The sequence below is a fragment of the Anolis sagrei genome, chromosome 6 (assembly GCF_037176765.1).
Source record: "Anolis sagrei isolate rAnoSag1 chromosome 6, rAnoSag1.mat, whole genome shotgun sequence".
Lineage (NCBI taxonomy): Eukaryota > Metazoa > Chordata > Lepidosauria > Squamata > Dactyloidae > Anolis > Anolis sagrei.
This window is the reverse complement of record NC_090026.1, coordinates 47,960,385-47,976,403: the sequence shown is the minus strand read 5'-3', so window position 1 is coordinate 47,976,403 and position 16,019 is coordinate 47,960,385. Positions and strand designations below refer to the sequence as shown.

Genomic DNA, 16,019 nt, shown 5'->3' with positions numbered 1-16,019 from the left:
TGGAGATGAGCACCACACCCCAGAGTCAGACATGACTGGACTTAATGTCAGGGGACTACCTTTTACCTTTTTACGGCATCTAATTGCTACCTAATCTAATTGCTGGGTTGCAGCTAAACATCAAAAAAACCAAGATTATGGCAACAAGAATGATTGACAACTGGAAAACAGAGGGAGAAATTGTGGAGGCCGTGACAGACTTTGTATTTCTAGGTGCAAAGATTACTGCAGATGCAGACTGTGGCCAGGAAATCAGAAGACGCTTACTTCTTGGGAGGAGAGCAATGTCCAATCTCGATAAAATAGTAAAGAGTAGAGACATCACACTGGCAACAAAGATCCGCATAGTCAAAGCCATGGTATTCCCTGTCGTAACCTACGGATGTGAGAGCTGGACTTTAGGGAAGGCTGAGCGAAAGAAGATAGATGCTTTTGAGCTGTGGTGTTGGAGGAAAGTTCTGAGAGTGCCTTGGACTGCGAGAAGATCCAACCAGTCCATCCTCCAGGAAATAAAGCCCAACTGCTCACTGGAGGGAAGGATACTAGAGACAAAGTTGAAGTACTTTGGCCACATCATGAGGAGACAGAAAAGCCTAGAGAAGACAATTATGCTGGGGAAAGTAGAAGGAAAAAGGAAGAGGGGCCGACCAAGGGCAAGATGGATGGATGGCATCCTTGAAGTGACTGGACTGACCTTGAAGGAGCTGGGGGTGGCAACGGCCGACAGGGAGCTCTGGCGTGGGCTGATCCATGAAGTCACGCAGTGTCGGAGACGACTGAATGAATGAACAACAACAATTGCTACCTTTCTGTGAAGCCACTCTGCGTCCCCCCTGTCTGGAGTGAGAAGGGTGGGATATAAATGTAGTAAATAATAATCAAATAATAAATTATAGCCAGAACATTTATTTGGGCCCAGAACCAAAACAAGTGGAGCTTTTGTAAAAAGGGAGTAATTTGATATCCGTAACCAGCACTGCTCAGTAGTCTGGCCACAGTATTCTGAACAAATGCTTCTGAAAACTTTCCAGAGACAGCCCCAGGTAAAGTACATTGTTGTTGTTTATTCGTTCAGTCGCTTCCAACTCTTTGTGACCTCATGGACCAGCCCACGCCAGAGCTCCCTGTCGGCCGTCACCACCCAGCTCCTTCAAGGTCAAGCAAGTCACTTCAAGGATACCATCCATCTATCTTGCCCTTGTTTCAGCCCCTCTTCCTTTTTCCTTCCATTTTCCCCAGCATCGTTGTCTTCTTTAAGCTTTCCTGTCTTCTCATGATGTGGCCAAAGTACTTCATCTTTGCCTGTAATATCCTTCCCTCCAATGAGCCCGACTGCTCATTTATTTCTCTTTATTTCCTGAAGTATGGACTGGTTGGATCTTTTTGCGGTCCAAGGCACTCTCAGAACTTTCCTCCAGCACCACAGTTCAAAAGCATCTATCTTCCTTCGCTCAGCCTTCCTTATGCTCCAGCTCTCATATCCGTAGGTTACTATGGGGAATACCATTGCTTTAACTATGCGGATCTTGGTTGCCAGTGTGATAGCTCCACTCTTCACTATTTTATCGAGATTGGTCATTGCTCTCCTTCCAAGAAGCAAATGTCTTCTGATTTCCTGGCTGCAGTCTGCATTTGCACTAATCTTTGCACCTAGAAATACAAAGTCTGTCACTGCCTCCACATTTTCTCCTTCTCTTTGCCAGTTATCAATCAGTCTTGTTGCCATAATCTTGGTCACAGCGGTTGAAAAAGGATGTGACAAAGGCACCTGTCACTATGACCGAGTCAAACATCTCAGGTACACAGACACAGTTCATCCCCCAGCCTCAGATGTACAGGTGTATTCTTGGCCAAAACATGGGCATACAGGTTGAGGGCTAAATCCAGGTTTATACTGAAACTATAAATTCAAGTCTTTAAGTAGAGTGCAGCCCCTTACAGTGTTACTCTCTGGTTCAAGTATAGTAATGGCATCAGGCACTGGTTTAGAACAGCTCTTTTGGATTTAGATTGAATTCGAGACAGAGTTGAGTATCATTACCATACAGTATGCAGGGCAAGGCAGAAACCCGAGCCACCACGAAGTATAGCAAAACTCAACATACTAACCCTATTCTTGTTCCCAGGATAGATTGTTCAACAAGGCTCCCAAGGCAGTTTCTATCCCATAACCAGATTGAAGCCAGATATAAATTGATCTAGATAAACAATCTAATTCTAGAACTCTTGCAGCCACCACATACTTTGGTATCTCTCCCAATAATACAATACTAGAGACTGCTGTACTGATGTTATCTAGGAGTAGGAGGGCTTTTTCAGCAGATGCCTCCTGCCGGTACAAATTCTAAACCTTAAGAAATTGCTGTTTTCAGCTAGAAGGCTTGTGAAAGAAAGGAAAATAAATATCTAGCCCTGCTTTGTATGCATTATTTACCCTTTCCCTTCTATTTGCTATCTGAAGGTCCTTCCGTTTCCTTCTTTTTGCTGAGAATTTTTGATTGTAATGCTTGTAAGCTACTAGTCTGAAGTATTTTGATACAGAGTACTCTCCCACCAACCGAAAGGCTTAAATCAGGCTCAAGTTTCCTGTTTTTAGAATTTGTGCTTATGACCCCAGACTCTAGCAAAGAGATTGTGTCCAGGGACTCTAGTGAACAGCTAATCCTTTCTCAGATTGCTCATATTTCGCATACTGAGATGAAAACTGAGATGGCATTTCATTTTGAGCTTGACTTTCCTAACATGGGATGCTTCACCAAGGCAATGTTGTTATGTGTCTTGAAGTCAGTTGATGACAGTTCTAATACAGAGTTTCCTTGGTGAGATTTTTTCAGAAGAGTTTTGAGATTGTGATTAACCCATGGTCACCAGTTGGATTTCCATAGCTGGAACCACTCTTGTGTGGCTCAGACCTGGTTTATTCGGTCAAATGAGCTTGCTCAGATTTTAAAATATGCAAGGGAGTCACTTTTCTCTATTCTGCTACTTCACAGACAGAGTTGGTATGAATCCCACACATTGGAACTCTCTTCTTAGAAAAACTAGGTCTTCTTTGTTATCCTTTCAGAAGCAAACTAAGCTTTTTCCAGCAAGCCTTTGAAAAATGATGTTAACAAAAAAGAGCTCTTTGTGGTGTTCTACTGTTTTTAACCTCTGCTTAAAAGCACGGTTTTAATTTTATTACTTAAAACCATGTATGTCTTTATTGTATGCTTAAGTCTATTTCACTATGAATATGTGAATAGTAATAATTTCTAATTGTTGTGAGCTGCTTTATATCTCAATCACAGAGATAAAAGTGGGATACTGTAGTGAAATTGCTAGTCTATGTTAAAGTTTTGGTGTATAGCTCTATGTTTACATATGGCAGATAAGGAAGAATAGGTACAGACAGCAGAGATAGGATTCATTTGCATATGTGAAGCCGATTGGTCATATGCAGATTAGCGTAGGCCCAGGATTAGAAAAGGCTGCTAGGCCAAAATGACTGTTGGGGGGAGAGAGAGCTGAACATTCCAAAGGGGCGGAGCCAAGGTTCTGAAAGAGGCAGTTAGAGTGAGAGAGTTTAAAAATGACAGGAATCTGTGTGTAAAGAGAAGAGTTTTTTTTTGAGTGCCTGTTAGAAATAAGCAGTTATGAAGATGTGTTAAAGACTTCTAATATAGAGAAGCAGTTAGTTAAATAGAGCTCGAGTTTTAAGGAACATAAAGAAGGCTAGTGTTGCCTGAGTCAGAATATAATTCAGCCAAGAGTGTGTAAAGCAAGTAACATGTTTGTGAATGTGAAACATTGAAAGTTTATTCAGAAAAGTAAACCAAGTAAATGATACTGACTGTAAGCCTCAAGATTGCAACAAAACACAAATGTAACCACAAGTGTTGGAGCCAGAAGTTATAAATAAATTGTGTTACTTCGTTATATACAAGAGTGTTTCATTGCCTGTGACATAAAGCACAAAGGTTTAACAGCACACAGAAAGTCCCAGCCAATATAAAAGAAGAAACTGAATCAGTATAAGGCAACAAAGAGGTTTTTAATAAGGAAATAGTCTCTCTCCCTCGCTACAGATACAAATAAACATAAACATAATAATAATAATAATAATAATAATAATAATAATAATATAATTGACTTTTTTCATACTGTTCTTAAATGCGATTTGGAATGCTTTCTTCACAGCCAAATCAATGTGCTCGGACAGGTTTTTCCAAAAAAATCTAGTCTGTCACCATTCTTCAGCAACCTGAAGGTAGCAGGATGAAAACTGAACTAAACCATTTTCTTTTGCTCTCAGTTTGTGTATATGTGTTCAGGTACACAATCAGCAGAACTCAGTATTAAATTAAGAATCACGGTCATGGCAGTCATTGTGGCATCTTGAGTGGTGATTCAAGGAGTCTTTTTGACTTGGTCTATAGGGCATAATCAGTACAGTTTACTGCAATTGCTCTTTCTTGAAACCAGATTGGAATCATTGGATGTTTTAGCTGAGAATATACACAGCTCTGCTAACTATATTCAGCTACTACATGCATAAAAAATCACCATGCAAAGAGAACTAATGTTCTAACTTAAGGAATTGTGTGCCTGTCAAAATGAGACTCAAAGCATGCCCACCCCCAAAAAGACCTCTTGTATCATCAAGTAAAAGGAGCGCAGCCCTATAATCATGTCACCCTTCAAGGCAAACCCCTTCAGATAAGAACAAGTTGAAGTGCTCTTTACTCCCCACAGCTTGTTGAGGTACTAAGCAAAAAAAGCATCCTCCTGGCCCATCATATGTGAGCTATAATTTTCTTTAATGGTAGAGCTTTGTTATTCATTTGGTGATTATTATAAAGGTTTCTGGTGCTGTCTTCCCATACTACTGTTGTTCTTATTCATTCTCATGAAGATTGGGCTTTCCCAGGTGTTTCTGCATGGGTGTTCTTAAAGTGCATCAAGTAAAGTAGGGGTGAGCAGGATTTGACCTACCTGAGTTTTTTATGCATAGCACCAGAGAATCATAAACCAAAGGTTTTAGCTGCTGTCTCCTGATTGTTTTATTTCAGACATTTCAGTCCTATCCTTCAGTTTAAATATTTTCTTTACAAAAGCATGAATATGTACTGCAGATTTATAGAACTTGGCAGAGCTCAGTTTGGAGTTCCCACATTAAATAAATATGATTTCATAAGGTGTTGCTTTTGTTATGTACCTTGAAGACATAAACCAAGGGGGACCAGCAGCAGACACCATCAGCTACCAATAGGCAGTCTTCCACCTTGACTTCAGTTCACCCCAGCCATATTTATTTTATTTATTTCCTATATTTATACCCTGCCCTTCTCCCTCCGAAGGGGGACTCAGAGCGGCCTAATAAAAGCATCATATGATGCTAGCGTCATCAAAACAACTACATTTAACACCTCAAAAAATTTCAAAATGCTATAAAAATGCATCAAACAAATGTTGGAAATGTGATCAACAGATTGGGACTTTTTTCATATCTGGTGGACTTGCCCAAAAGCCAAAGAATTTTGGATTACGATACAAAATGGAATACAAAAGATACTGAAAATACAAATAAAAAGAGAACCAGAGTTTTTCTTGTTAGAAATGCTTGATTTCGAGGGAGAGAGAAACAAAGAAATGTTGTTTAATTACCTGACTACCGCAGCTCGTATTGTATTTGCTAAAAACTGGAGACAGAAAGAAATACCCCAAAGAGAAGATTAGTATAACAAAATTCTGGAGATAATGAATATGGATGAACTAACCTATTGGCTAACACCAAACCAAGGAATTCCAAAGAAACCTACCAATTGGGACCCGGTAAAAAAATACTTTAGACAATGGAAAATAGAAATCATTTATTAAAAAGAGTAAATCACAGTTAAAAAAAAAATAAACAAGGAAGAAATGCCGTAGAAAATTTTGGGTTGGAAAAAGTACTAAAGACCTTCAAAGACTAGATAGACGTCATTTTTAATCCATTTTTTAAAAAAATATTATTATTATTTAATTTTTTCTTAATTTTTTTAAAATCTTGGTTTTTTTCCTTTTTATCTTTTTTTCCTTTTTCCTTTTTTCTCTTTTTTTCCTCCTTTTTCTCTTGTTGGAGGGGTCTTGCACACCACAGGGACAAGTTCCCCAACTCCCCCCCCCTTATTTTTTTTATTTTTTCCCTCTTTTTCTTTCTTTCTTTTTTTCTTTCTTTTTTTCTTTTTCCTCTCTATTCCACTTTATTTCCTACTTTTCTATCTCCTCCACAATATTCCCCCACCTTCCATGTAACTATATAACTTTTCAATAAAAAAATATTTTTTAAAAAAACCACAGTACAATCAAAATATTAAAAATTAAAACCACAATTAAAACAATTAAGACACATCAATTAAAATCGAAATCCAAAAACCAGTCCGGGTCAATTCATTGCCATAAGTTGTGTGATCATCTTCCACTTGCTGCTCACTAATCAAACGCTTGGTCCCATAATCAGGTCTTGATTTTCCTTCTAAAAGACAAGAGGGAGGTGGCCAATCTGATATCTCTAAAGAGGGCGTTCCATAAGCGGGGGGCCACTGCTGAGAAGAGGCTAACAGAGCTCATAGTGACTCTAAAATAAGCCTATAATTGGGTTTTCTTGGTAAATTGTGTTCAGAGAGGGGTTTGACTTTGCCTTCGAAGGCTAGAGAGTGTGACTTGTCCAAGGTAACGCAGTGGGTTTCTATGGCTGAGCTGGGATTTGAAACATGGTCTTCACAGTCATAGTCCACTACACCATGCACTTAAAAAAAACCTTGCAAGTTATTATTCAGGCAAATGTTAGCATATCTTGAATTCTAGAATCCACCCACCTTGATCTCATTTTTCAAAAGTGATTGATAAATGCTCCTTCCAACGTGTGATCTTCTCACACTCCTAGGATAATTATTAATTGGATTTTAAGCCTTCCTTTCTATCACAGACAGTTCACAGATGTAAGCTTTGAATATCTGGTGACTCACCCTGCCTTGTTTTTCCTGGCAAAACAAAGATTTTCCTTGTTTTGTCTTTCTCCTCTTTATGAGGTTACTATGTAGGGGAACCTTGTACCCGCCCAACAAGTTGCTTTGACAGACTCAAAAGTGATACAGTTTGACATTACAAATGTTTAATAAATAAAATGAAGAATGTTACTTAGACCAGGGCTTCTTAAACTTTAACTCTTGGACCCCTTTTGGCCTGATACTTTTTTTGTGATCCCAGATATATAGGTATATAAAATAGGTATAAAAATTGGATATATACTAGTAATAAATCTGCATTTGCGTGACTTGCTAAACAGGCTGGTTTTTTATTTTGGTGAAATGCAGCTGAAACATTTTCTGCAGAGTCCACTATAAACATTGCACAACAGGAGGCCCCGGTGGTGCAGTGGGTTAAACCCCTGTGCGGGCAGAACTGAAGACTGACAGGTTGCAGGTTCGAATCTGGGGAGAGGCGGATGAGCTCCCTCTACCAGCTCCAGCTCCTCATACGGGGACATGAGAGAAGCCTCCCACAAGGATGATAAAACATCAAATCATCCGGGCGTCCCCTGGGCAACGTCCTTGCAGACGGTCAATTCTCTCATGCCAGAAGCGACTTGCAGATTCTCAAGTCTCTCCTGACACGACAAAAAAAAATTGCACAACAGATTCATGTAGACTCCTAAAGCATCCACTAGGTCAGGGTTATGGGTTTCCAGGTGTTTTGACCCACAACTCCCTGAAATCCCATCCAGTTTACCAGTTGTTAGGATTTCTGGGAGTTGAAAACAAAAACATCTGGGGACCCATAGGTTGAGAACCACTGCTGTAGGTAATGCTCAGAAACCTTTTTTCTGTTACCAATTTTTGTGACCCCAACACTGAACTAAGGGACCCCATTTGGGATCGGAACTCATAATTTAAGAAGCAGTTGACTGTAACAATCATAATAAGATTAGGCTAGCAGCATATTTACATTCTAACATTCAACTAAATGTTACAGATTTAGGATGCAAGGTGTTGAGTCAAATTAGAGTTAAAACTGTTAAGAATGCAAAAGGCATGTGTCAAAGGCTGCTGTATGCTACACCTGAACACAACACAGAATTTAAACAGTTTGTGTGCCAGAAACATAATCAGATAGCTTTGTCTTGTCCCTGTCTTTGTTCAGATGCTGGAATTTTACTACCAGATTAATTATCAAATGCTATTCTTTTTTAGCCTTTTGGTGTATGTTTGTTTTAAACTGAGCCTGATTTTTAAATTTATGTATTGGAGTGTAGTCTAACAAAATGGTCTTGAATATTTCTAGTATCTTAATATTAGTCTTTTCCCCCCTTATTGATCTGTTGGCGAGTGCTTCTTGTCTACAGTGTAAAATAATTACTGTTCTAAAAATTTTTCTGGGCTTTAAGCTGTTGTGCATCTATCCCATGAACATGGAAAGTGGCTGAATAATGAGCCATACCTTTTGACCCTTTAGCCCAATTTTATTTGAATTTCCAGGGTCTTCAGCAGAAGCCTTTCTTTTAATTCACATACATTATCTGGAGATGTTAGATATTGCATGTAGGACTTTCTATTCTAAAAGTGTGTACTCCACCACTGAACACTACGACATTCTATTAACTGTCTGATGGAAAGAAAACTATATTTACCTTACTCTTCTCTCCTTTTCCCATTCTTGTTTTGCTACAGAGATTGAAGGACCTCAAGCAAAGAGAATTTGCTCGAAATGTTTCATCAAGGTCCCGAAAAGATGAGAGAAAGCAGGAAAAAGCCCTGCGACGTTTGCACGAGTTGGCTGAGCAGAGGAGGCAACCTGAATGGTAAGTGGTGATCTGCTATCGCTATGGAGAAAAGTGGCTGCCAATCAACAATTCGATTAAGATAACTTATGGATATACATACTATTATCCTTTTTTCTTTTTTTCTTTTTTTTGGTCTTAGTCATCCTCCATTCACTGAATTGCAGACTTCTGCTTGATTTTTTTGGTAAAATAAAATGTGCAAGTCCGACACACACACACCTAAATGGTATTTTCTGGCCCATTGACTGCCAGTTTCAATTTGGGTCCTCAAAATACTATGCAGGAGTTAAACAAATTTGTCCAAATCCAGAAAATCTGGTGAACGTGTGTAGACTTTATTTGAACTTTCACCCTGGAAGAAATTTTCATGTAAACTCTATATATGTATAAGATTTTTGTTAAGCATTTAATGTTAACTGCTTTCTTGAGAGTCTTTGCCCTGTAACCATGCAAACTAGAATCTCTGACATCCGATTTTTTAAAAATCAGACTTGCTAGATAACAATTCACTAATTAAACATTCCAATATGTGCAGAACTGTTCATTAAACTTCTTTGATTTTTGCCCAACTTTTAAAGCAATTCTGTGGAAGATAATGAAAAGCTGCATTGGCATGAGTGAGTAAAATATGAAGGTGGAGATGTTGATAGCCAGACTTCCTAACTATTAATTCTTTCTTTCTCTCCATTTTCATTCCTCCAGTGCTCCCGGAAGTGGACCTATGTTTAGAACAACAACTGTGGCTGTTGATGAAGAAGGAGAAGATGACATGGACTCAGCAGCTCCCAGTACATGCTCTTCCTTCTCACCAGCTTCTGGGCAAGTTACTGGTGTGACCGTTGATAAGGGCATTACTTACACCAGTGGGCAATCCACCAGCAACACTGCACCTGGCCAGGTTCTTGTTCAGATGCCACAGGCTGTCGGTTTGGGGATTAACCCTCTTAAAATAGGTGTGTCTTTCTCCTTCGCCAAAAAGGCCCCTGTGAAACTTGAGTCAATTGCCTCTGTTTTCAAAGACCACGTGGACGAATCCAATTCTCCTGAGGATGAAGTTAAAGCAGATGAAAAAACACATACAGATACTTTAGCAAAAATTGGAGAGATAGAGGGGACAAACAGCCCTGACAGTAAAGGAGACGAAGAAGAACAACAGCCTGACAAAGATGGGACAGCTCTAAACACCACACTGTCCAAACTGAAGAAGATGAAACGAGATGATGGGCCAGTGGCACTAGAACCAGAGTATTATCACTACATCCCTCCAGCTCACTGCAAAGTAAAGCCCAACTTCCAGTTTCTTTTGTTCATGAAGGCTACAGATCAAGTTGAAGCAGAGGCTGCGAGTAAGAAAATGACGTGTGAAAGGAAACGGAGCAATTCCCCCAAACTTAAAATGGCAAAAAATGGTGAGAAAGCAACAGTAGCAGAGTGTGTTGTTGATCAAAAGGAGCAGAGTCCTGCCAAAAAAAGCAGTAAAACAGAAGATAAAGACCCTTCAGAAGATTCAAGCAAGCAGGAAGCCAAGCAGCTCAAGGAAAGTGACCCTGTGGAGGTAGAGGTTGCTAAAGAGAGTCCCCAGCCTCCAACAGCTAGTAAAGAAACCACAGATGGACCTAAGCATTTAACAGGGCCCTTTTTCCCAGTACTGAGTAAAGATGAGAGCACCACCCTCCAGTGGCCTTCAGAACTGCTGATCTTTACTAAAGCAGAGCCTTCGGTATCATACAGCTGCAATCCTTTGTATTTTGACTTTAAGCTGTCTCGTAACAAAGACACTAAAGCAAAGGGGGCAGAAAAACAGAAACCAGCAACAAGTCTTTCTAAGGAGAAAACACAATCTACAGAAGAGGGTAATGCAAGCAAGAGCAAAGAGGCAGATCTAGCTACCAAGTCTGCTACTTTGTCAGAGAGCAAGTCCCTGCCAGGGTGCAGTAAGCAGGAGTCCAACCCTTTGAGCACTGGCAAGGCAGAAGGGCCAGAAGATGGCAGCAAAGGCAATGTCATCAGTCGCAAAGTGGGGAAGTCCCACAAACACAAGAAGAAGAAGAAGCACAAGAAGTCCACTAAGCACAAACGTAGGCGTAAAGGTGAGGCAGAGGAGAAGAGCAGAGAGGGAGACCTGCCAGAAGATAAATCCAAGAAACGGAAGAAACACAAACACAAAAAGAGCAAGCCTTCTTTTCCCACAGAAGCTGAGCGACCACAAGGGACTGAAGATGCTGGCTGCTCCAAAAAAAGAAAGTGCTGCCCTCAAGATTCTCAGCGGAAGTCTAATTCTACTGAAGAAGGCAGTTGTAGCAGTAAGAAAGATGACGGTGGCACCTCTTCCCAAGATCACAGCAAAAAAACCAAGGGGGACCAGCAGCAGGCATCATCGGCTACCAAGAAGCGGTCTTCCACCTTGGCTTCCGTTCACCCCAGCCATAGAGGCCGACAGAGCAGTGGTGGTTATGAAAGTGATGAGGACTCCTGTCACAAGCATTTTAGGCAGAAGTCGGCATCACAATACAGTGATGATTATGACTCTGGCAGTGACTGTTCCCGAAGCCGCTCAAGGTCAGGACATCGACATTCCTCTCGCAGATCATCTCAGAGGTCATACTCAACAAGCTCATATGCCTCCTCTGACAATAGCCGATACAGCCGACGTCGGAGCTACTCAGAAGACAGCTACAGTGACTACAGTGACAGATCACGGAGTCGTACCAAGCGCTCTCATGACTCAGAGGATGATTCAGACTATGCAAGTTCCAAACGCAGATCAAAACGGCGCAAGTACTCCTCTTCAGAAGATGACTACAGTCTGAGTAGAAGCAGGTCCCGGAGCCGAAGCCGGAGTCGAACCCATGCCAGGGGAAGATCTAGGACAAGAAGTCGGGGCAGGACGCGCAGCAGCAGCTGCAGTCACAGCCGGAGCAAGCGGAGGAGTCGAAGCCGAACCGGACACAGTTGGAAGCGGAGCAGAAGCTACAGCCGGGAACGCAGCAGGAGCGCAAGAAGTCTTTCACAGAGGTCCCTCTCAAGGAAGGGATCCCGTGGTCATGAAAGCCCTAGTGAAAGAAGATCTGTGCGGCGAGACTTCATCCGGTCCAAGATCTACCGTTCACAGTCCCCTCACTATTTCAGAGGCAGGCAAGTTGAAGGATCTATGAGAAAGGAAGAATCAAGAAGAGAGGAAGCAACAGGAACCAGCAGTCACCCCCAGAATAGTGGCAGCTCTAGCTTGGGAAGCAACTGTAATCCTGAGGAGAAGAACTCAGCCACAGCCAAACTACTTCTGGAAAAAATCCAGTCCAGAAAGGTGGAGAAGAAGCCCAGCAGCAATGAAGATTCCCTTGCAGTTCCTCACAAAGTTGGGATAAAGCTGAAGGATCCCCCACAGGGCTATTTTGGCCCAAAGCTCCCTCCTTCTCTTGGCAACAAGCCTGTTCTTCCATTAATTGGAAAACTTCCCACAGTCCGAAAACCAAATACCAAGCCTTGTGAAGAGGCTGGACTAGAAAAAGTAGAGGACGTAGAGATTTCAGAACTGGACGAAGCAACCCCTGGCACTGGAGAGGTGGTCCTGGCAAGCCAACCTCAAGTGGAGGAGACTCCAGAAACAGAAACAACAGACAACCTTCCAATTGATCAAAAAACAGAAGAGGTGGCCACAGAAGTGGCTCCTGTTCCTCTTGAGCCACCGGCACTCCCAGAGTGCTATGGATCTGGAGACATGGTTGTGGCACACAGCTTCCTCCCTGATCCAAATGAAGGTGAAACTTTAGAGCCTCTGGACACTGGAAACCCACCTGTGTCCATAGAAAACAGGATGGTGCCTTTGGGGCCAGATGTCGAGCACTTTCCCAGCTACATACCACACAGTGGGGAGCCTAGCATCAGTGGGGAGCCTGAGGGCAGTGAGGACTCTTCCTTGGCACCCCTGGAGAGCCAACCCATTACCTTTACCCCAGAGGAGATGGAGAAATATAGCAAACTTCAGCAGGCCGCTCAGCAGCACATTCAGCAGCAGCTCCTTGCCAAGCAGGTCAAGGCTTTTCCTGCCTCAGCTGCACTGGCTCCGGCCACAGCTCCTGCCCTGCAACCCATCCATATCCAGCAGCCCACAGCAGCTGCAGCCACCTCCATTACCACCGTTCAACATGCTATCCTGCAGCATCATGCAGCAGCAGCTGCTGCAGCCATTGGGATCCATCCACACCCACACCCCCAGCCTCTTGCTCAAGTCCATCATATCCCCCAGCCCCACTTAACCCCCATCTCTTTGTCCCACTTAACCCACTCCATCATCCCAGGGCATCCTGCCACTTTCTTGGCCAGCCATCCCATCCATATCATCCCTGCCTCCGCCATCCACCCAGGCCCCTTCACTTTTCATCCTGTCCCCCACGCTGCCCTCTACCCAACTCTTCTAGCACCCCGGCCAGCGACGGCTGCCGCAACAGCACTGCACCTTCATCCTCTTTTGCACCCCATCTTCTCAGGACAGGATTTACAGCATCCCCCCAGCCATGGCACATGAAGGGTGTGAGAAAGAAGCAGTCTCACTGGTGGGGAGGGGAGAAGGAGGACAGTGGCATGCCTGTGCGTATCCATGTGTCTTGCTCCCTGAAAAGCAACAGCCTGAGAACAGCCAAAGAAGGGGACGATGGGGCAGGAAAAGGCAGACTCAAGATAATTGGTCTCTGGAAAAGGGGGAAAGTTCTGTTGCCAGAGATCCGCTTGTAAGGAGCTTCAGGGCCTTGTACATCCATGAAGATGGCTTACTTGCATCTATATGAATATGAAATTCTTTACCAGGTGGGCCCACTTTTTAAATTTGCAATTATCATCTATTTTTTCTTTCCACTCTAAAAACCAAAGTGGATAATATCTAAATTATCTTGCCTTCAATACCCGTGTTTAATTTAAATTGTGAAAGCGGCAATTGGATTTCACCTTCGATGCTCAACCGAACAAAAGATCCAAGAAATATCCAACTTAGACCTATCTCTCTTGTCCTCTGCTCCCATGTTCAGCAGCTTGCTGAGAATCAAAGCAGGAAACAGCAACCAGTTTCCAACATCAGGCAAGCTAGGCAAGGCTGCCCTTGTCCAATGCTGCTGAGAGAGAACACAGAGCGATCCCTCTATTAGTCCTTGAAGCAATATAATGTGCTGGAGTCCTGTGAACATCTTCAACATGACTCTCTGACTTGTATTCTTTACTCTGTAATATTTGATGGTTCCTTATTAACTTATGATTTTTTTTTCAGAAGAAAAACGTTTTTAAAAATTGCACTGAACTCTGTAAATGTACAATGCTGCTTTTTGTAGCTCCTCTGAAAAATGTTCCATATTGGTAGTCTACTGCAATAACACTTTTTAAAGTCCGTTCTTTGAGTGGTACTTGTTCAGGTGGCTTTGGTTATCTATACATTTTGATGTAGTTGGAAAGAAAACCTGCATCAGAATTTCAGAGCTTCTAGTTGTGGCTAGGGGGTCATACTTCAAGCATGTAAATTTCAAGCTCTGTCTCTCTCTTTTTTTAATTTTATGTACTATAAAATGGAAAAAAAATCATTTTAAGGAGGAAATGTGAGAAGAATAAGCAAGAAGCAGTGATTTGGACTCCCTTCTGTATTATAGCTGAAGAACTCCATCCTATGTCACTTCCAAGAAAATAGGGGTTAGTGTGGCAGCTAAGGTGTTCGCTGCATGCTTTAGCAGCACCACTAGTTTGACCAGAATAGCCAGTTGGTCCCATAGAGCAAGAAGTTGAATTTTACTCTGAAGGAAGGAGTGAGTCTCCCTCATTGAACACCCCAAAATCTAGCACTTTCCCCAGGATTCAAACCACTCATTCTGAGCTGCTGAGAGAACATTGCTCCTAGGTAGGTGTGTATGTGTGTTTATGTTAAGGCTCTTCATTTTCAAATATGTGCCTTTTTATGTTTAGGAAATGTTTTGGGTGCAGTGGTTTTGGTTTGAATCCTTTTCTTTATTGGGATTTTCTTCTAGAGCAATGAGTTGCCCAGTCCTCAGAAGTGTCCCTTTTTCACTTAAGTGGCAAATGCCTTTTTGGGAGAGAATGAATTTCCCTGTTTCCACTCCCTAAGATAGGACCTTCATTAAATAACAGAGGAGGTTCCTACCATTTTGGTTCGGTGCAAAAGAGGTTGGCTTCTGGCAAAGTGGCATCCATACCAGAGGGGCACTGCTATTTTGTGTCTTAAGAACGTGGCTTCCATTCCCAAAATTTGAAAATAACCACTTTTGCCTCTTACCCTGAAATTCCTAGGCTCTATACCACCCCGAGCTTCCTTACACTTCGCTAGAAAAAAGTCTAGCACTGGAAAATGCTGCTCTGACAAAGGGACTCAGTTGTAGCTGCTGTAGATATTCAACAAGTAACAGTATTAATTTCTCAGTACTTGGTTCCCTTGAGGTTCAGAGTGAAGGCACGGCACCCCGGCGGGCGCAGGAAATTGGACTTCCAAGAGAGTGCTTACAGAAATGAACACGCTCTTACTTCAGTATCAGCAGGCTATATTTAACTTTGTCACATAAAAGTATATATATATATAAATATATATACATGCTGTAAAAATGAGTAAAATAAACTTTCTAATAAACTAGTAATTTGGGGGAAGTGTGTGTGTACTTGTGTTCCAAAGTATAAGATTCAAGTTGCGCATCTCCGTGACACAATTTTCATGCCCGGCTATCTTTTCACAGATCCCATATTGATTTTCTCTTGGGATTGAGCTAAAACATCGTTCCATTAGTTTTAATTATGTTTAGCCATTTCTGACTTCATCTATATATATAAAAATGCTCTGTGCATAATGAGTACCTTAAAAACAAAAGAACCAATGAACGAAATCACATCAAATTTGGCAACAAAACGTCTCACAACACAAGGACTGACCATCACTCAAAAAATTATGATTTTGTCATTTGGGAGTTGTAGTTGCTGGGATTTATAGTTCAGCCACAATCAAAGAGCATTCTGAACTCCACCAGTGATGGAATTGAACCAAACAGAAAATAATGGAAGTGTTTGGTGGGCATTGACCTTGAGTTTGGGAGTTGTAGTTCACCTGCATCCAGAGAGCACTGTGGACTCAAACAATGATGGATCTAGACCAAACATAGCATGAATATTTCATATGCTCAAATATGAACACAGATGGCGTTTGGGGGAAATTGACCTTGACATTTGGGAGTTGTAG

The 16,019-nt window shown here is 41.9% G+C and overlaps 1 protein-coding gene across 6 annotated transcripts in view; it reads left to right on the top strand.

The window, feature by feature from the left end:
- The window catches only part of GPATCH8 (G-patch domain containing 8), an 83,485-nt gene extending 68,054 nt beyond the window's left edge, over positions 1–15,431 (top strand). For all 6 annotated transcript variants that reach the window (XM_060781214.2, XM_060781210.2, XM_060781216.2 and 3 more), the window contains 2 exons: positions 8,691–8,821; positions 9,506–15,431. In XM_060781214.2, the coding sequence (XP_060637197.2) occupies positions 8,691–8,821; positions 9,506–13,328 (3,954 nt within the window). In that variant the 3' untranslated portion in view covers positions 13,329–15,431. The remainder of the gene's footprint in view (positions 1–8,690; positions 8,822–9,505) is intronic.
- Positions 15,432–16,019: the final 588 nt, after the last annotated feature.